We start from the raw sequence: 22,283 nt of genomic DNA on the forward strand, positions 1-22,283 counted from the left end.
GTGGTATTTATTAAAAAAATCTTGACTCGTACATAGATTCTAAAAGGGAAAACATTAAAACAAGACCTGAAAGAAGACAAATTGAGCAAACAGAGAACGTGGCGCTTGATGCTCACCCACCAACAAACAAATGAATGCAACATTATATATTTTCCAACCCAACCAAAAGTTGCGGCTTCTTTACTAATGTTCTGAACGAGGTTCAAAGTTTAGTAGAAGAATTAATCTTCTGGTTTTACAACAGGTAAACGTTCTATAATGTACTTGGGTCGAAACTAACTTCTCATATGTAGTTGTGAGTTGTGAGCCATTTATTCAAAAGATATGTAGTCGGATTGAGTACCGGACTTGTATGTTCTTAAGCTTAGCAGGCTGCGTGCACCTTATTACAGCGATTTTATATGGCATTCAGAGTTACTGGGTTATATACATGTTCCTCCCATGTAATATTCTACTGTAATACAAATTCAGAGCATCTTTGTGCATTTCCTGTGGGAGCTAGTGTTAGTGGTCCATGTCAATATAAAATAGTCTGAAAAAGAAACTGAAGAGCATGCATTCTTAAGTTGCAGGCAAACAAATTTTTAAATAAATTTAAACATTAAACTTATGTCAAGTCCATACACACAGTTGTTTTCACTAAATTAAAACCAAATAAACTATTTCTGATATGCAAAAAAAAGATTCAATAGTGATATCCACCACCAAACTTAACCTTGAAGATATAAGTCATTAAACAGTTGAGATTTGTTTTACCAGGAGACAGGGGCTAGAGATTCATTGTAGTCAATGGCTTTAAAAATTCCACATGGCCAATCCCGAGCCTTATCAGCTTGACAAAAGTTGCATACCTCTTTCCAACTTTGATCAACAAGATTGTACACTATGACCTTCCCCGGACCTTCTAGTACCAAGACAGGATCCTCATCAAAGTCTTCTCTTCCTCTGACCAGAGAGAGAACGGAGAATGCATATTCATCAACAAAGGTAAACTTATTGTCACTCATCACAGGAAAATCTTTTGAAAGTTGATCGAGATCAACCTTGAACTTGAGAAACCACCCCGAGCGATCAGTGTTAAGTTCATACACATCCAATGAAGAGTCAGCACAAGCAAACACCTCAGCGATATGCAAATGGCCAGCAGACTCCCAAAATACAAACTCTTTCTACCAAACGTCGAGCACTTTTGCGTTGGGCTTGGCAGGGTTGCCAAAGTGTCCGCATCCACATTGTAAGACAACACTAGATCCACAGTTGAAGTAGATATCCAGTAAATGGATCCTCTGAAGTAAGCAAAATTAGACATGGATAGATAAATAGGCGGAACAAAGGAATGCAGGGCAGAAAGCTTCCAAGTCTTAGTTTCGGAGTGATAGGTCACGAACCGCCTCCGACGAGCCCTTGTTGGTGGTGTACTAACACAAAAAACAACTTTATAATGAGGGGACTTTGAAGGATCAAAAACTAAAACCGAGGCATGAATGGTTGTTCGGGTACTCCAATTTATATCAATAGTAGCTAATTGATTGGTGGTGGGATTATACACATAATAATGAAACAGACCACGAGGGTGTAGTAGTATTTGAGTAACGACAATCCCAGGACGACACAACAATAAGCCATGGAAGACTGCAAGATAAGCACTTTCTTAGGATCAAAACTGTCATGCGAAAACGAGGCATATTTAAAAGGATTCTTGTAAATTTTATCACGGTTTAAATGTACAAACAACATGTGTGTATCGCCTTAAGTAAACTGTTTGCAATCCGATGTGAGGCTTCTGCTCACCCCTTCTTCCATCGTTGTTATCATCTCTTTCTCTCTTGTTTTTCAAATACTTTGTTCGCAATCCCTACCCTAATCCTGGTATGGTACCACTATTTCGTTCTTTTTTCCCGTCTAAAATCACAACTATACTGAGAAAATTTAGTTGGGATCAGGACGATACCTTTCAAAGTACGGGACCAATTCCAAAGAATCCGATTAGAAAAAGTAACGAATGGCTGTCGGCTGAGATTAATTGAAAAATGAAATAAATTTTATTTTCTAATATAATATTGTGAATAAAGCGGCATTCGCGGTGATGTTATAAATTTTAATGTGAATTAATATTATAATAACAGAGTTTTTTTTTTTGAAAAGCAAAGCTTATATTGATAGTAGAAGAAGCATAATACAGGGCCAACACAAGATACTCCAAGCCACCAAAAGGGCCCTACAACATTACAGACTACCCAATGCAGAAACAAACATCCAGACCAAGTCTGATATCTAAACCTAGGATATCCCAAAATCTAGTACTACTTAGACCTATATCTACTCATATAGCCATAATAATATATATGGGCAAACGAACTGGAAAATGGCCCATAATGCATGCATGACTTCAAACTTAATCATCAGCAATCTCGATAATCTCCACCATTTCTGCATCTCCTCCAGCCTGATCAACACCTGCATGGGGACCTTCCTCAACCTCTGGAACTTCCTCCTCGTCAACCACGTCAGGGAGAAGATCCCTCTCGCGAACAGCCACGAAACGTGGTTCCACTGGTCCGAGCCCCATATCTAGACTCCAAAGCTCACGAACGCGACCGAAAGGTTGTTCCATGATGACCATGCATTTGAAATTTTCAGCTCCATACTGGGCCAGATAAGTGGCTAAAGCATTTGCCGTGGGATCACACAGTGTAACCTCTATAACGAAGTTCCTATCAGCTTGTCTCTGGTTCAGCTGCTGAACAAGAGGAGCATGTTCAGGATGAACTCCTTCCAGGGTAGAATTCTTCCACTCCCAGAAGGAGTCCAGATGATCACACTCTAGAACAAAGTACTTCCAGCCCTCCTGGTACGCACATTTGCAGCCCTCAAGTAATGCCTGATATTCGTTGAGTCTCCTGTGGACAAACTCTAGGGAGCCTGCAATCATTCTAAGAATTTTGCCTCTGCCATTTCGCACCACTATACCTATGCCAGACCTATTACCATTTGGGAGGGGATTTTCAAAGAAGATGCCGTGCACATTGATCTTCACCTTACCGTGGCGAGGCATGATCCATCTTGCATTTGCCTCAACAGCTTCCACCTCTTCCATACTTGACTTTTGAAGATAAAGAGAGAAAAGATGTGAAGAAATACAATTGAGGCTGATGGGAAAACTTCCTCTTGTTGAGTCTCTATTTATGCTGTAGGATTGGCTAGTGATGATTACAATTTTTAGAAGCCCAAGTAAGTGCCTGCAAAAAGTAAACTTTATATGTGGTACAAGCAACATCCCAGGAGAAAAAGATTTTTTTTTGAGCCGCATTTTTCTTTTCCCAGACTAACACTCTTCCATTATCTCCAGAAGCATGCCATATCAGGTCTCCTGGCACCTCTTTTGGCTAAAAGATCAGCACGAGTGTTAAGGTCTCTTGAAATAAGCTTTATTGAAATCTGCATAGAGGAGACAGCTTTGTGTAGGCTAGGATCTTTGAGATTATTACTGGACACTTGCAGCTCCAAGAAATCTTTAATTAAAATGCTGCTATCTGAATATATTCTGAGAGAATTTTTGCTCCATTTAGACCCTGCATACGATAATATTAAAAATCTGAGGGCTTGCCATTCTGATTCCAAAGGGCTAAAAGTACTAACTGGGCCTGAGAAAGTAAACAGGACGTTCTCTTTCTTATCTAAAATTAGGCCTCCAATTCCAGCAATGCTGTTTAAATTTACTGTTTTCTGAGAGCCATCTATAAAGCCAATAAAATCTGCATTAGCACATAGCAATTCCTCCAACTGTTTCCCTTCCGAATTTGTAACAGAGCCAACTGGATTTGTAAGCCACCATTTAGATGAGCATTGAGTGATAGTACCAGAAGCTAGAGTTAAGTTCCATGTAGTTTACATATTTACTGTAGTACCGTAGACCATGTATGTTCTGCAACTATAAATTTTGATATGAATTAATATTATAATAACAAATGTTTATAGAACATGATTTGCAAAATAACACATTTTGCAATGTTTTTATGCCATTTTATAGTTGCAGAACATACGTTGTCTACGGTACTACAGTAAATATGTGAACTACATGGAACTTTGTTCTATAATAACATATATATTATTTTGAATCATCTTCCCTTGCGTTATACATATCACCAGGGGTGTAAACAAACCAAATTGTTCATGAGCTCCTCGAGCTAGTAAAATATTCGAAATTGATTCGGTAAAAATCTAGTACATTTTAATATGTAACTTTCTATTTTCTAAAATAATAAATAAATATTTTTTAATAGTTGGTCAAAAATTAGTCAATTCGACTTCTCAAAAAACAAAAGAGACATGTAAATTGAGACGGAGGAGTATTTTAACAGAAGGTAACGGAATTCAACGGAGGGGGTGCGTATCGTTTTTGAAATGTAAAGATAGGTGGTGCGATTTGGGTTTCCAAAAGTATGGGTACAATATCGTTTTTGAACGTAAGTTAGTGGTTCGAATTGCAATTATATATACAGTGACTTAATGGAGTGCACTGAGTTAACGGAAGTTAACGGCAGGAGGTGCGTCTCGGTTTTGAGAAGTAGGGGTGATCGCGGTGCGGTTTTTCGCTAAAACCGCGAACCAAACCGCGCATGCGGTTTGGTTGAAAACTCAAACCGCAACCGCACCACGCTAGCATAAAAACCGCATAAACCGCACCACAAAAATGCGGTGTGGTGCGGTGCGGTTTGTATGTTTAAGAATAAATATTTTTAATTGAAATTCGAAATAAAAAATAAATATATAATAATTAAAATCTTTTCTTGTAATGAATTTATATGATATTTATCATTTCAAAACTACAACTACTAATAAACACAAACAAAAGTGTAAATATGAGTACTAACTACAAAGAGACATATTATAATAATATAATCATTTCATACAAATTTGGGTATAATAGTAATGCGAGATTGATAAAATAATAATTAACTATTGTTTGAGGAGATTTAACAAATATATGTAACATAATTATAAATAATATATATGTATATAATATAATTTTATTTGATAATCACTAATATATATATATATATATATATTATAATATCGCGGTGCGGTGCGGTTTGAACCGCACTACTAATATGTTAAACCGCAACCCGCACCGCACCGCGCGGTTTGTGAAAAATTCAAACCGCAACCGCACCACGAAAATTAAAAACCGCGTTTTGTGGTGCGGTGCGGGCGGTTTATGCGGTTTTCTGATCACCCCTATTGAGAAGTAAAAATAAGAGATGCGAGTTGAGTTTCTTAAAGTATAAGTACTCTATTATTTTTAAACGATAATTAAGGGGTGCGATATGCAATTACGTCTAACTTATTTGACAAACCGCAGATATCATACGAGAAGAACCAAAACATGTAAAAAAATAGGGCCGAGATTTTTAAGAACGATATATATAACATGGGTAGCGGTCCACAGCAACCGGTTGCTGTGGACCGCTTAACCAACAGCCTATTTCCTGGCCGTTGGATGCATATCCAGCGGCCAGGATCTTATTAAAAGTTTAATGTGTCAGCGCTGGACATGGGAATCCCTGTCCAGCGCTAAAAAAGCGCTAGACACATTAAACTTTTAATATGATCCTGGCCGCTGGATATGCATCCAACGGCCAGGAAATGGATTGTTGTTTAACCAGTCTCTGGCCGTATGCCAGGGACCTGGTCCCATATAACATAAAGCCCTAATATATTTTTTGTGTCCCATAAAACCCTAATTGAAATTTAATTTCCCAGTCTTCTTCCCAAAATCAATTGCGTCTCGACTGTGCCGCTCATCTCACTGCAGTACCTGTATGTATACCTGTATATCTATCAACCCTTTTGATTTTCAAGCTTATATCTAGCCTTAGCTACTAATATTAACTTAGTTCACTTAATTATCATTTACACTCTGTTTATCATCAATATTTTTACTAAACTGTATTAGCAAATTTATATTTTATATTTATCTCTATGGTTATACAAGCTGACCCAATTGCTCTGTAGTTATGATAGTATTGAAATTCCGTTTAATTGATTTTTGTGCTATGTTTGCTTAATTTTAGTTATAATCGAAATTGTTTTCGATAATTTCTGTTGGGAGTTATAACTGTAGTTGTTGGAATTGTTTGTTATGGTGACACGTATAGTTTTCGATATTTTCGGCTGTATGTTTTTTGTTAGATGTAAAGGGTCCTTTGGTTATTTTTTTAATTTGTTGTTAGAGTTTAGGAGTTGTTATGTTGGGTTACTTGTATATGTTTTAACTTGTGTCAGTTGGATTTTGGTTAGGGGACATGGAGACTTCTGTTGATTTGAGAGACGGGGACAGGGACAGGGACGGATTAATGAGGTTAAGAACTTCACTTGTTAGACTTCTCGTACATTTTTTCGTTTGTTAGTTTACTCTGTTTTCTGTTTATGAGTTTAGATATTTTGGTGTTTATTATTTCTGGTTGTTTGAGTAGAAGGTGGTTATTGTTTGGTATAACAGTATTGTGTTAATTATCTAGTGCACTGTCAAAAGTTAATTTACGAATAGGTCGATGAAGTTTTTTAGTTCTACGATTCTATCCATGTTCCTCCAGTTATATAAATATACGTAATAGGTCCTGGTCTCTAGCATATATTAGCCAGGGACACTGCCGGGGATGAGATAATTGACAAGCCAGGTTTAGAAACAAAACTTGCCCTGACTGTGGATAGGCTACTTTCCTCCCTTAAAAACCAAGTAAAGGGAAATGGGCCATTTTACCTTTACGATTTTCTGCGCATAAGAACCAAGGAAAAGTGTATTTGCTGAGATACTCTTCTCAAGGGTCAAAACCCTAAATAACACATTTTTTAATTTTTTACTCAAGGGGTAGATAAAGTGTCCCTGTGGTTATAATTAATTTTCATGGAAAATTATATGTTTTAATTTAGGTTTTGGCCCCTGAAAACTGAAAAGGGTATTTTATTAGTTCCACCATTTTGCTGTTCTTTTTACAGAGAGTAGTAAGGTTAAATCAGCATTCTCCCTTTTCCCTTGTTCTTGAGTGAGGTTAGCAGAATATTCGCTGTTTTAGCGCGGAAAGGCTAAAAACGATTTTACTAGGTCGTCCCGTATCTTGTTCACGGAACAGAAAAACATTAGCAGGAAATCATGTCCCTCGGTAGCCTATGTGACGGACCAGGATCCATGCATACCATGTATATATGTATATTTTTATATATATTTTTATGGAAATCTTTTTACTGATTTTGAATTGACTTGTTCTTGTGTCTGCTCAATAGTCTAAATGTCAACGATAGCAACACTTTCATGTTGCCAGGAAAGAAGAACAGTGCAAAAAAGATGAAGGTAGAAGCTGCAGTTTAAATTCCTCTCTTCCGTGCATAGCAAGACAGATTAATCTAATGTCTTTTTTTTTTTAATCCTCCAAGGTCTCTGGATATCAGAAGAAGAAGAACAGAATTCCTGAGCCAAGCAAGTCCCAGAAAAGAAAGCTAAAAAAACTTCAGGTGTTGGTTGTGTTTTTATTGCTTCCAGCTTTTATTTTATGTTCCCATGATACTGAACTTGATTGACTTGGTTATCTCAATTGTAGGAGGACAAGGAGAAGGAACTTCTCTTATCAAAAAGTATGGAGACTTTGGAGTATGATTCTGGCATTAGTTTCTTGTGTTGTAGTTTTCTTTTATGGATCTCATATTGATATGAATTAATAATGTTTGAACTGAGAAGATGGTAATCTCGTTTTTCAGGAAGTACAAAATTGGAGATGTTGCACAATCACTTATGTTGTCATCAAAGAATCTGGGCCAGGTTTTTGTCTTATATACTAACACACAATAAAATAAGAGTATTAAGAGAGTAAAAACCCATCATTTTAAGGGATTTCGCTCTCAAGCATTATTTTCTTCTTTTGTTCGTGTCTACAGAATTACTGGATACTTTTTAATGTTGAAAGATGATCATTGTCCACTGATGTAGGACAATATAGCACAAGCAAAGATTACATGCTATTGGGTGGCTAAATCGCAACCGAATCACTACGCCAATATAAATCCCTAGACAATTAAATATCAACCAATATTGTTCCCAAGAAAATTCTGTATATAATCCAAGCTAATTAGTATGTGGGATTACGATGTCTATGTAGGGAATTTATTTTTTAAGTTTTTAGTTCTGTACTTCTGCAGGTTGAAACTTTTCAAGAGAAACGCAGGAGGGAAGTACAATTTTGTAAGGCTGGACTTCAGTTGCCAGCTAATAATCGACCAATCAAGCGAAAAACTTATGATTGTACCTCTGAATTTGAATCAGAAACAAAAAAACTGCATTTAACAGATGTCTGCAATGTCAGTACCTTTACCTATTCATTGATAGGTGACAAAGAATCGAAGCACGATGATAGTACTATTCTTGGCAGCCTTGTTGATGATGGTAGACAATTAAAAGCCCCCGTCCCAACTAAAGAAACTTACCATGAGAATAGTGTGATCCCAGTGCCATCAAATGATCAGAATGCATTACCCAGTACTGTTTCTAGTTTGCCAAAAGTGGAAAAAAATATTGTAAGTTTATATGTTTCATGACTGCCAACATAGGGATCTTAAAATCACACACACACACACACACACACACACACTATCTACTCAAGGAGCTTAAGAAATTAACATGAAACAGGATAGAAGAAATGAATATCCAACAGGGCATCTTGGCAAAATCAGTAATCTGGTCAATGGGAACTCAGCTGGAGTTCGAGCTGCCCCTATAGTAGTTCATGTGTCAAGACCAATGGAGATTGAAAATACAAGAAAAGACCTTCCAATTGTCATGATGGAACAGGAGATAATGGAAGCTATCAATGAAAATATTAGTGTCATTATATGTGGGGAGACAGGTTGTGGTAAGACTACACAAGTCCCTCAGGTGCGCAAATTTGATACTATGTAATCTTTTTGCTGATCTTTGAAGTACAATATTATTCTATTGTAATAGTCTAACATTTTAACATTTTACTGTCATCGTCTCTCTCAGTTCCTTTACGAGGCTGGCTTTGGTTCATCCCGGTCGTTGGTGAACAGTGGTATGATTGGTGTTACCCAGCCACGCCGTGTCGCAGTCCTTGCAACTGCGAAAAGGGTGGCATTTGAGCTTGGTCTCCGTTTAGGTAAGGAGGTGGGTTTTCAAGTGCGGCATGACAAGAGAATTGGTGACAATTGCTCCATCAAGTTTATGACTGATGGGATATTGCTTCGAGAACTTCAGGTTTCTGTATCCTGTGTCATCACTAAATTTATCTGAATTCTGAGAACGTGATTGATCTTTCTTGTCTTGCTGCTTCGGTGATGTCACTATTAACCTTACTTTTCTCTTGCAGAATGATTTTTTATTAAGGAGGTATTCAGTCATTATCTTGGATGAGGCTCATGAAAGAAGTCTGAACACAGACATACTTATAGGAATGCTTTCTCGTATTATACGGGAGCGTCAGGTGAGTTTAGGGGTTTGATTTGCAATCGTGTTACTGTTAATATTGTCCTGTATATTGTCAGTCTGTTGCAAGTATTTGTAGAAGAATCTATGAAATACATTGCTCTGCTTGCCTCCACTTTGTTTTATGCAGTTAAGATACTTTCTCGTCAGATTTGTTAGATTGCAATTTTTTTTCCAGCCCCTTAATTTATTTCTTGTTGTGAAATTTCTGATTCTATGTTAGAGAATATATGAGGAGCAAAAAGAGCAGGATCTCCTTTTTGGGAAAAAAACAAAGCCTGAAAATAAAGTATATCCACTAAAACTTGTGCTGATGAGTGCCACCTTGCGGGTTGAGGACTTTGTGTCTAATAAAAAAATATTTTCGGAACCCCCACCTGTAATTGAAGTTCCAGCTCGACAGTATCCGGTGGATATACACTTCTCAAAGAGAACAGAAATTGTGGATTATGTTGGCCAAGCCTATAAAAAGGTCTTGGCCATTCACAAGAAGCTTCCTCCAGGAGGTATACTTGTTTTTGTGACTGGACAAAGGGAAGTAGAGTACTTGTGTCAAAAGCTTAGGAAAGCTTCTAGAGAAATGGTCAAAAGTAATTCAAGACGAATTGAAAATGCAGCTGCTATGTTGGAAGGGAATTTTGTTGAAGATCATGACATGAATGAAATAAGTGAAGCATTTGAGATTGAAGGAGACTCAACCCTGCAGCAAACTGATAGATTTAGTTCCTATGATGATGATTATGATGATTTATCCGAGAATGAGTCAGATGCTTCTTTTGATTCGGATGAAGATAGTGATCTGGAGGTTTCTGGCAAGGGTGGGTATTTGTTTAATCAGAAGAGCCTGGAGTCTGATGATGTATTGGGGGAGGATGGAAACCTTGCTTCACTGAAGGCTGCTTTTGATGCTTTGGCTGAGAAAAATACATTGGCGTCTAATACTGATGGAAAACTAGTTGCAACTGGTAAAGGTTCCGATCAGGCTAATTTGAGCTCAGGGGAGAACAATGGGGAATCAGATGTCCCCCCTGCGAGCCCAATGTGTGTTCTGCCCTTATATGCAATGCTTCCTGCATCTGCACAACTTAGAGTATTTAATGAGGTGAAGGATGGAGAGCGCCTAGTAGTTGTTGCCACAAACGTTGCTGAGACCTCATTAACTATCCCAGGAATTAAGTATGTGGTAGACACTGGGAGAGAAAAGGTCAAGATGTACAATTCTGCAAATGGGATGGAAACATATGAAGTACAGTGGATAAGCAAGGCATCTGCTTCCCAACGTGCTGGAAGAGCTGGAAGAACCGGGCCTGGGCACTGTTATCGCCTCTATTCTTCTGGTGCCTTCAGTAATAAATTTTTTGATTTCTCAGATGCTGAAATTTCAAAAATACCTGTTGATGGAGTTGTCCTTATCATGAAGTCTATGGGTATTGATAAGGTATGCTTACTAATGTTTGTTGCTATTTGATCATATTAGAACTGGCTCTATATGAATAATACTTGCAGTTGATCTAAATCCTAACTGGATAATCTCCTTACTAGCAATTACATGGGTATTTCCATTTAGATCGGAACTATTCTACACACGTTCGCACTTGCATCTAATTCTATACAAAAAAAATTGCAGCTATTTTGTTTGCTTTAAGCTTATGTGATAACATTAATATTGGGAACACGGAAATTAATTACTTCCAAGTATTATATAATACATCATGAAGCCCGTGGCATGGGCATCTTTGCGATCAGCCTGTGCAGAAAATGGTGGCAGCTAGTGTGCCTAATGCAACACTTGTTGTGCAGCCAGCATGCATGCCATGTCTCTTGTACATATTAATTTTGTATAAAATCTCAAGTCGCGATAATGGGAAAGATAGTATGATAGTGTTATATGTAGACACACTTATTATGTCTACTATATTGTTCTTATTAACATAATTACATAGAGCTATCTAAAAATTAATGCTCACATTTTAGAATCGTTTTGTTCAATAATCAACGAATTTATTATTATGTTGTCCAATTTTATGTGAAGAGTCAAAATTTGCTTTTGAAAGCCATGAGACAGATATCTTTAGTATCCTACTGTCTCTTTATGTTGGGTATTTTTCTGTTTGAGCTCTAATGTCTACAACTGTTAGTCGATTCTAGTTTTAGCTCATTTTCTCTACTTGTGGTTTCAATATATTTTTGTAATTCACTTTCCTGCAATTTATTACTTGGTGGATTCTGTACTTGTGGTTTCAATATATTTTTAATTGTTTCAGGTTAAAAATTTTCCATTTCCCACCCCCCCTGAGGATGATGGTATAGATAAAGCGGAAAAATGCTTAAAGTTTCTTGAAGCTCTTGATGGTAATAGCAGGCTGACCTCTCTTGGAAAAGCAATGGCACACTATCCTATGAGTCCACGACATTCGCGGATGCTCTTAACTGTCATTCAAATACTTCTAAAGAGTAAAGGATATTCGCGGCCTAATCTAGTTCTTAGCTATGCTATTGCAGCAGCTGCAGCTTTGAGCTTGTCTAATCCTTTTATTACACAATTTGAAGGAAACCATGATGAGAAAGATGAAACTGCGTCTAGTGAGAAGGTATTAGACAAGGAAGAAAAACTGAGGAAAAAGAGACAAAAAGAAGCTTCTAGAGCATCTCGTGCAAAATTTTGTAACCCTACTAGCGACGCTTTGAGCATAGCTTATGCGTTGCAATGCTTTGAACTTTCTGATAACCCTATAAACTTCTGTACTGAATACGCTTTACATATCAAAACCATGGAGGAAATGTCCAAGCTTAGAAAGCAGTTACTTAAGCTAGTATTTCAACAGAGTTTGTGTAATTCTCAACAGGATGTTTCCTGGACTCATGGGAAAATGATAGACGTTGAATCTTCTTGGAGGGACTTTTCTAATAATCAACATTTGTCATCTGCCGAGGAAGAACTACTGGGCCAAGCTATCTGTGCTGGTTGGGTAGATAGGGTTGCTAGAAAGACTAAAGCATATTCAGATTTGTCAGACGGAGATAAAACTTTTAATTCAGTTCGTTACGAAGACTGCATGAGGGAAGAAATATTTTTTCTCCATCGTAGATCATCAGTATCAAGGTCAGCCCCAGAATATCTGGTGTACAATGAATTAGTGCATACAAAACGGCCTTACATCTATGGTGCAACAACTGTGAAACCAGACTGGCTTGTCAGGTATGCGAGTTTTAATTGCACATTCTCTGCGCCACATACGGATCCCAGACCCTATTATGAACCGCTAAGCGACCAAGTTTTGTGTTGGAAGACTCCATCTTTTGGCCCTCGTATGTGGCAGCTCCCGCTCCATCGTTTTCCTATAGAAGATAATATGCAACGGGTTACTGTGTTCGCTTCTTCCTTGATTGGAGGTGCTGTTTTACCCTGTCTGAAATCCTTCCAGAAATTTTTAGCTGTTACACCTGCAACTATTTTGAGGCCAGAATCATTAGGACAGAAACGAGTGGGGAATCTACTCCACAAATTACAGAGCAGAACAAAAATAATTGATAGTTGTGCTATGTTAAGAGAGTTGTGGAGTGAAAATCCTGAAGATTTATATCCTGAAATTCTTGATATGTTCCAAGAGGGATTCTATAATCAATTTGAAGAGCTTTGGGTAGAGATGCACCGTGAGGTTCTTTTAGATCCACGACGACGCTTTGCCAAGAAAGGTAAAAAAGAACGCTCTGGAAAGAAAGATACATGTAGGGGAAAAAAATCTGGTTAGATAAATGAAGTATATTTTCATTCTTCTCGGTTGCAATAAACTTTATTGCTCAGTATCAAAAGCTTCCTAATATTATTTAATTTTATCATCATTATTATTTTTTAAAATAGCTTCCTAATATTATACTCTCTTCCTCTTTGTTTACTTTTAAATTTTAAGGTGCTCTAGTTTTAGAGAGAATCAGAACCATAATACAGAGTCGAATGTGCATATATGCGAGTCTGAGTCTGATACTGTGGTCTTGCCTATTTCAAATTTGAAAGGTTGATCTTCTAGTTTACAGCCTTGTATCTTCACTGTAATTCACCAGATTCAATGATGCTTGTCGTGATTTTTGCATTCTGAACTCCCTCAGTTTACCTTCTAGTTCGCTTGGAGAGAGTGCATTACAGTTAAAGATTGTTTCAAGTTTAGTTGTGCACTTATTATGACAGCATGTTGTGTTGAAATAGTCGTTCCAAATTTTTAGCATAGAATTGAAAACATAATTACAGGAGCAAACAGTGCGCAACTTCAATATTATGGAGGAGTCTTCGAGATGGAGACGTGCTCTTGCCTATTCAGAGAGGGGTCCTGATTACGTGAATGTATGCCGGGATCTCTTATGCAACGTATATTTTCACATTCTATATGTTATTTTAGATGAAACAATTGTTTTGATAATCAAACAAACATATATAGATAAACAAACATATATAGATATTTCTCCTTTTATCTGTGAACGCTAATGCATGTTATTTATATCTATGTGATACTCTGCTAGACTACCTGATGTTAAAGACACCGGCTTGGAGATAAGCTAATTATGTTAATGACATCGGCTTAGAGATAAGCTAACGTATATTATTTTGTATGCATGTGATACTCTGCTAGACTAGTACCTGATGTTAAAGACACCATTTTGGAAATAAAAAATAATTTCAAGTGACTAAAATAAAAAATTAACACCATTGAATTTAATATTATCATTTCTTATTCAAGACATGTCTATCATGTTTGCATGTATTTATTTTAATAATTATATAATAAATTTCCAAAAATTTGGATTTTAAACCACTTACTCAAATAATTAGACATCATGATCTCTTTGAAATCAAATACAACTATCTTTAATGAGAAAATTCATTTTATTTTGAAGGTTGTTAGGATGGTAGGTGTTTGTATATTCCTATATCTTGTATTTATATTTTTTTATCATACTAGCACAAAAATAATTTATACTAATCGATAAATATACACAAAGTTGTGAATGCTTATACTTTCACATTTTTACTTATATTTGTATGATAGTCTGCGAGACTATCAGATGTTGAAGACAACGACTTGGAGATAAAAAATAATTTATTTTATTAAATCTGTGTGATATTATGCGAGACTTCCAGATATCGAAGACACCGATTCAGAGATAAAAAATAATTTTAAACAATTAAAACAAAAATTTATAATACGCAGATCAAATATTATCATTTTTTATTCAGATATATCTATCATGTTTACATGTATTATTTTGAAATCATTAAAATTATCTGATATATCGAATGATCTGACTTTGCAGCTAAAAATACTTTGTACTTCGTTTGGCCAAAGAATCCTTTGTACTTGGTTCTACTGCTCACCGAACTCCAAGATTTTAACTTCTTCATTAGTTTTATCTTTGGTCTTTTTGCACCTGGAGGGTATAGTTCAAATTTTGTTATATCTTTGCTATTGTTACTTTAATCTATGTCATGTTTTGGGTGGAATTTGAATTTTATAAAAATTTGGGTAATGTTGAAGTATATACAGATATATTTATTTCATATTTGTATAAAACCAACATCAGGGCAATTGAGATGGTGCAGGTTTCTACTGATGCTAACTATGGCCTGACCTCTGTATGATTGAGATGTTTTTCCTTTGAGTAGTTATCTCCGTCTCATCCATTTTTGTATAATATTTTTAGTATTGTTTGACATGCATTTTAGAGTTTTTATGAAGTATAGTTGTATAAAATTTTTAAATTTTTTTATTTCTAATTCAGAAGAAAAAGAAAATTAATTTTTTTTGGGATCTTTTTAAAAATACCCATCTGTAAAATTAGTTTTTTAAAAATACTACCATCTTTTTCATTGTTTTTAAAAATACTTTTTCATAAAATTTTTTTTTCAAAAATACGATTTGCAACTTTTGCAACCTCATTTGCAACCTTGGGCGGCGCAGCCGCAAAAGTTGCAAATGAGGTTGCAAAAGTTGCAAATGAGGTTGCAAAAGTTGCAAATAAAAATGGAAAGTTGCAACTGTTGCAACTGTTGCAACCTTGGGCGGCGCAGCCGTAAAAGTTGCAAATGAGGTTGCAAAAGTTGCAAATGAGGTTGCAAAAGTTGCAAATAAAAATGGAATGTTGCAACTGTTGCAACTGCAATTGCAACTAGTTCAACTGAAAACTGTAAGTTGCAAATGAGGTTGCAAAAGTTGCAAATGAGGTTGCAAATGAACTTGCAACTGCAGTTGCAACTTTTGCAACTGCAGTTGCAACTTCATTTGCAACCTCAGTTGCAACTAAATGCAACTGAAAACTATATATAGTTGCAAATGAGGTTGCAAAAGTTGCAAATGAGGTTGCAACTGCAGTTGCAACTTTTGCAACCTCAGTTGCAACTAAATGCAACTGAAAACTGTAAGTAACAACAGATGTATGGTGTGCCCCTGGCGGGGCCATTAGATTACAATAGAATCAACTGAATGCAACCATATGCAACTGAATACAACCATATGCAACCATATATGCAATTACAAATGAGGTTGCAAAAGTTGCAAACAGTATTTTTGAATTTTTTTTTTTATGAAAAGGTATTTTTAAAAATAATTCTGGAAGGTAGTATTTTTGAAAACAATAAAAGAAAAGGTAGGTAGTTTTGTAGATTTCCCATTTTTTTTTTATCAAACTATACTTTATAAATCCTTAAAATACGTGTCAAACCCTCTTAAAATGCTTGCCGAACCCTCCTGCGCACCTTCCCAAACGTATACAATGAGGGGGACGGGGAGTAAATTTTACTGCAAAGGGTCATTTTAACATGCTATGATGCCTCTTTTTTGAACTGTAAGAACAACTGTAAAGTGTGCACGAAATAGTGCCAGGTATCTCGAATTCCACAATTTCAGACTTCAATCAGGTTAAAGTTTAAACAGAATTTCTCATTGAATGTGCAGCCTGTGACAAAGTTACTTCTAGCATAGAACATTGCTTAAATCATGTATATATGTGCAATGAGGTTTTGTTTACAGGATGAATTGATCTTGTGATTGTCTATCCTTACTTATACTCATCTTGTTCTGCTTGTCTTATTGGCAAATTGGGTAACTGATATAAATTCGGGAATATTTATTTTGCTGACTTTGGTGTTTGATATGGTGTGAGTTCTAGTTATATTGTAAACGGTATAAAATTATAACATTTACAAGCTAATTGCTAAGCATATGCAATTCTTTATTCGATAGGATCTACAAGTCCTCCGTATGGTTTTAAGGGATCTGGTTATGTAGCTACGATATGCTGAAAGTCAATATCTGGTTGCATTTATAATCTTTCTAATGCCGTTATTATGCATAGTTTAGGTAGAAAGTTTTCTTTTTTTATTGACTGCTGAAGGTTTATGCCGTTTTATAGACTGGCTTGAATTCTAGTAATGCACATTACAATATTTATTCATATTAATTTTTTGCAGAGTTATAGGGCTTCTAAGATGCACCTGCAACTGCATTCAGCCTCCTTGGCACGATGAAGTTCTAGTGCAATACCAGTATTTGTCAGACATCATGATCGCCTTCGCATATTTTTTCATTACTTTGGAACTTCTTTATTTTGCCAATAGATCAAAAATCTCCTCATATACAAGGGTCTTGTTGTTGTTTGGTGCATTTATTCTTCTCTGTGGAGCAAATCACTTCTTAAATTTGTGGACAGGGTCAAACCAATCTATAAATGTTGCCAAATTGATGGCTGTGACAAAGTTGTCTACTGCTATTTTATCATCTGTAACAGCTTTAGTGCTCATTCACATTATTCCTGACTTGCTAAGTCTGAAGAGACATGAAATGATTTTTAAGCATAAGGGTGAAGGGCTTGACACAGAAAAATGTTTAATTATAAGAGAAGAAGAATATGCACGACATGTTGGAATGCTGACTCGTAAAATCAGAAGTACCCTTGACAAAAATACTATTCTGGAAACTACTCTTACTGAGCTAGGCTGGATTTTAGATCTTGCAGGATGCGCACTCTGAATGCCATCACGAAGAACTCTAAGTATGGAACTTACTCATTCTTTGAACAGCCTGATGTCTTTTGACTACTCTGAGCCAATTCATGTCCCTGTAGTCAGTGAAGTATTTAATAGCGCTGAAGCAATGAGGATTCCACATACAAGCCCGCTGGCTAGGATCAGATGTGATGTGAGAAATGACTATCCACCTGAGGTTGCTGCTGTCCGCGTACCTCTTTTAAAACATTTAAAGTATGAATTGTATGATGGTCCTGAACTCGATGCAAGATGTTATGCCATTATGGTTTTAATTCTTCCTCTGGACGGCTTAAGAAGATGGCACAGACACGAATTAGAACGAGTGAAAGTGGCTGCTGATCAGGTCAGTTGTACTTGTTATCTTCTCCTATTTGCTTCCACATGTTCCTCCTCATATGTTTATTACCACAACATTTCTGAGGCATATAAAGTTGTCCAGGATTCTTATGTGGCGGCTTCAATTTTTTATTACTAAAACCTTGGTAGTTTGTTAAGAACTTCTCCTCTGACAAGTACATACTCTTACTGGTTAAGATTTATTTATGTCATATTTGTACATCAATTTGTTATAAAAATATTCTCCAAGCAGCGTATTAGAATTCTTACGAAGTTTATGATAGTTATTTAACTGTGCAATCTTGTTTTTTTGACACTTCTTAATTACTTACGAAATCCATTATTATCTCAGTAAATCTACGTGGAAGCTAACCTCAGACATTTTGTAAAATGTGAGTTATTGCAAAATAGACATACGGTTGCCTTTTCTGGTGACAGCCCAACCCAAGGGTAAAGATGGGAAAGGATTACCTAATCATTGTCAACGTTACATCAAAGTGTACTTTCCGGTGGAGAAGAATTTGAATGAATGCCTTACTGGGAGGACGGAAGAGATAGGTTCTTGTTACCTTTGTAGCGTCATACAAAAGTAGAAGAGGTAGAATTGCATTCAGCAGAGATGCGGCAATTGGTAAAGTGGAGAACGGAAAAGTTAATATTCAAATATTATTGAAGAGGTTAAAAATGAGATCAGATGCAACATCTAGGATAAGTGAAGTAATTATATATTAGGAAATCTGACACTCCTTAGACCTTAAAAGAGTGATTAGATGCAACGATGAACTTTCAGTTTCTACACCCAGCTCCATCAAGTCCTTTCGTATAGTCTCTACACTCAGCTCCATCAAGTCCTTTCGTACTCATAATAAACCATGGCATCACTAGCTAAGTAATAGATAACTGTTTTCAGCTCAGCTAAGTAATGAAAATTTGAGTGATCATACATTCCAATTGTTTTTGGTAGTTTTAGTGGAATATAGAATTGTCGTGAATTGTCTTTTCTTGTGCTTATTATACGGTAACCTATACAGGCTGCTGTTGCTCTTTCTCACGCTGAAATCCTGGAAGATTTCATGCGAACTAGTAACCAGCTCATGGAGCAAAATCTTGCCCTGGAGTCAGCTCGGCAAGAAGCTGAGATAGAAATTCAAGCTCGCACAGATTATCTAAATGTTACTGTGTTACAAAGCATGAAATGATGACACCTGTGCATGCAGTGATTATCTTATCCGCACTACTTCTGGAAACAGAATTAACTCCAGATCAAAGACTTCTTATGGAGACCATTCAAAAGAATTGCAGCCTGCTCTTGGTACTGATAGATGGTGTTCTAGATCTTTCTCGACTAAATGATGGTAGCCTGGAATTAGACACAAATATCTTCAGTGTTCATGATATGTTGGTAGACATAATACTGAAAGCTCTAATGTTAGATTTCCATATATTTATTAGACTGACAGACTCGTTTGGAAATCATTATAATGTTATTGTTTTTCTCTAAATGCAGGTGATAAATTTAATTAAACCAATAACTTCTGCAAAGAAGTTATCATTGAATTTGAATTTGGACAGCAATTCACCTTTTAATGCTATTGGTGATAGGAAATGTCTCCTGCATGTCATTTTACACATCATAGGAAATGCTATCAAGTTCACAAAGGAAGGTCAAGTTTCTCTAGAGGCTTTGGTTGCAACACCAGAGTATTTGGAACTCTGCAGGATTTCTGAATTTTACACTTTGCAAAGTGATAGCTAATTCTTCACCAGTGCAGGTTGGACACTTAAACCTCATCATATTTTTTAGTTAAAAATAATATTTGCTACTAAATGTTTACACGAGAAGAATTCAACTTTGCTTGCCTCCACACAGAGACACACCCTTCTCCCTCCTGATTTCCCATTCTGCAGGTCAACGATTCTCGGCAAAGTATCGCATCTCAAGATCTCCTCCATCTTGTATGTGCAAATTTTTTAGAGTCCCAGAGGGCATCACCTCACGACAGAGGTCACCTTGGTATGGGACTTGCCATCTGCAAACGGTACGAGTAAAATTAAATCGTTCATCCTGTACTTCTCTTTAATTGATTTGTATAAATTGTTTGGGACTTGCTTTGATGATCAAACAAGTCCTCTCCATCACATAAATACCGGCATTTCAGATTTGTTAACCTCATGGGAGATCACATTTAAATAAGGAGTGAAGGCCTCGGCAAGGGCACCACAGTTCATTAGCTCAGTTCATATAATTGGTACTAGCTAGATCGGTACATTTTTAAGTCCTTTAAAATCAATACACCCAATTAGTTATAGAATTTTTTAAAAACATTATTTTTATTTGTTGCTCCTAATCTAAGTAGTATAAAGAAAATAGCCAAATCGAGAACTAGGTCATCTATTCTCCTTGATTTAAGTGTATTATCATGTATGACAAAATTTAATAACTTAGGTTTTCTTAAATTGTAGTGACCTGGTATATACAATTTCAAATGAATGAATAAGTAAAATTAGCTAGAATTCTTGATTACTCGAATACTTACTGACTTACTGAGAGCCAGACCCTGAATATAAGATAGAATCTGTTCGACTAACTTATCAAAAAAATCAAACAAAAAGAACAAGGAAATAAAAATTTAATATAAAATTAATTCTAAAGTATTCTTTTCGGAACTAGCAAGTTTCTTAATAATAATAAAAAAAATTCAAATATTCTTTGTGTGTCTGGTATTTTAATCACTTTCTTGCACAGTAGGTTGAACATATTGGTATCTGATTTGCTTGATTGCTTGAATTTATTTAAATATATAAATATAAATAAAAAGTAGCCTTTCAATAGTGAATAAATAATCTTCGACTTAACTATTTACTAAATTCGTAACAGTTTTAATAAAAAATAATCTGATATCATCATACATGTCCAGCTTAGAAGAAGTTGTAATCACAGCACATTATTTAGATGACAGGGTTCATGATCATAAATTGATATAGATAATAGAGTGAGATTATCATGCTCCTGAGGGTGATCTCTGTTATGGCCTACACTTCACAGTTTCGGCTTACATGTATATAAATCAGGCGGCGTTTATCATTGTGTAAACTTTGATGATTGTGTTCATTTCTTTCTTCACAAAATCTGTGCTCTTGTATCCCTTGAATTCAAGCATTAAAGTCAGAAAAATCAGGTCTATATAAACGGCCAATAGTACACTTTCTTCCAGAGCTACTCGTCCGGCATATGCTTCCCAGTTCCCACATCTTCTAAAACAAATTAAGTTTATAAATCTGGGGCTGTAATTCGAGGCGAGCTCTTTTGAGCTCCAACAAAATTTTAGGCTCGATTAAGAACTCGAGTCGAGGTTTGTCGAGCTCGACTCGATAAGGTGGAATAACTATACTAATATAATGAATTCATTATTATATAAATATTATTATAATTACGATAATTAAGATAACACAAGCATATATGAATTTTTATTGATTAAAATAAATTACCTACTTGAGTTTTTAAGGAAATTTCATACAAAAATATGAGCTTGTGGAGCAAAAAAGGAGAAAAAAGAGAGAAATAGAGGCAAAAAATCAGAACACACGACTATTGAAAGGAAAAGTGTACTGGGATTTCTATTTTCTAGCAGTAATTTTGACCGCAGTCAGTCAAATTTATGTTATCCATCACGGCATTTTTACGAAATAATTCAACTTATTTCGGCTGAATATATTGCTTTCGGCTATATCACAAAATGAAAAATTGAAATCTTGGCCAATATTAAGCAGCAAAATAGCCACCTAAAAACTATTTTCTCCAAAAAAGCGACGTGTGTAGAAATAAAAATTGAAGGTATTTCAAGATAAACAAGAGAAAAAAATGATTCAATTATTTAAAAATTATTATGGTTCGAAATGGTGTGCTTCATCTTTTTATTGGAGGGAAATATTTCGATTGCATACGAAATAGGTCGAAAATATTATTGATTTTCATCCGCGGTTATCTTCCACTAATTTCGCGCACTTTATATTTGGCCAACTATATATTTGACAGACACCGATCAGAATTAGTTTCGATCGAAAATGAGGTCAAAATTAACCAATTTTTCCTGAGGATATAATTATTACCAAACCAAACACATATATTAGCCTAAGTAAAACAAATATCCAATATTGAACAAATTATTGTGTGCTTTTCTCAACTTGCAAGTTTCTTAATAATAACAATAATATTCAATTCTTTTTATTCTTCCCATTAGTATCTCAAAAACTTGCTCTTACTTTTTTTCGCGCTTTAGTACTTGCTTGTAAGTTTTATATGGTTAGCATATTTAATTATATATACAAATTATTGTGTGCTTTTCTCAACTTGCAAGTTTCTTAATAATGTCAATATAATATCCATTTCTTTATATTCTTCCTATTAATATCTCAAAA

General features: G+C 35.8%; 1 protein-coding gene and 1 pseudogene across 3 annotated transcripts; both read left to right on the forward strand.

The window, feature by feature from the left end:
• The first annotated feature begins 5,679 nt into the window (after nt 1-5,679).
• On the forward strand, nt 5,680-13,352 carry LOC108214364 (ATP-dependent RNA helicase DEAH13). Of its 3 annotated transcripts, none has more exons than XM_017386324.2 (12): nt 5,680-5,820; nt 6,301-6,361; nt 7,285-7,351; nt 7,435-7,512; nt 7,599-7,648; nt 7,756-7,816; nt 8,194-8,568; nt 8,681-8,926; nt 9,035-9,265; nt 9,378-9,491; nt 9,717-10,931; nt 11,758-13,352. In XM_017386324.2, the coding sequence occupies exons 2-12, from the start codon at nt 6,306-6,308 to the stop codon at nt 13,243-13,245; spliced, it is 3,981 nt and encodes a 1,326-aa protein (XP_017241813.1). In that variant the 5' UTR covers nt 5,680-5,820; nt 6,301-6,305; the 3' UTR covers nt 13,246-13,352. The 3 variants fall into 3 exon arrangements, with proteins under 3 accessions (XP_017241813.1, XP_017241812.1, XP_017241814.1); XM_017386323.2 differs by having other exon boundaries at nt 5,706-5,832; XM_017386325.2 differs by lacking the exons at nt 5,680-5,820; nt 6,301-6,361; nt 7,285-7,351 and having other exon boundaries at nt 7,599-7,632.
• Nucleotides 13,353-16,328: 2,976 nt separating this feature from the next.
• LOC108212865 (ethylene response sensor 1-like) lies at nt 16,329-22,212 on the forward strand (annotated as a pseudogene).
• The last annotated feature ends 71 nt before the right edge of the window (nt 22,213-22,283 follow it).

The sequence above is a fragment of the Daucus carota genome, chromosome 3, assembly GCF_001625215.2.
Source record: "Daucus carota subsp. sativus chromosome 3, DH1 v3.0, whole genome shotgun sequence".
Taxonomy (NCBI): domain Eukaryota; kingdom Viridiplantae; phylum Streptophyta; class Magnoliopsida; order Apiales; family Apiaceae; genus Daucus; species Daucus carota.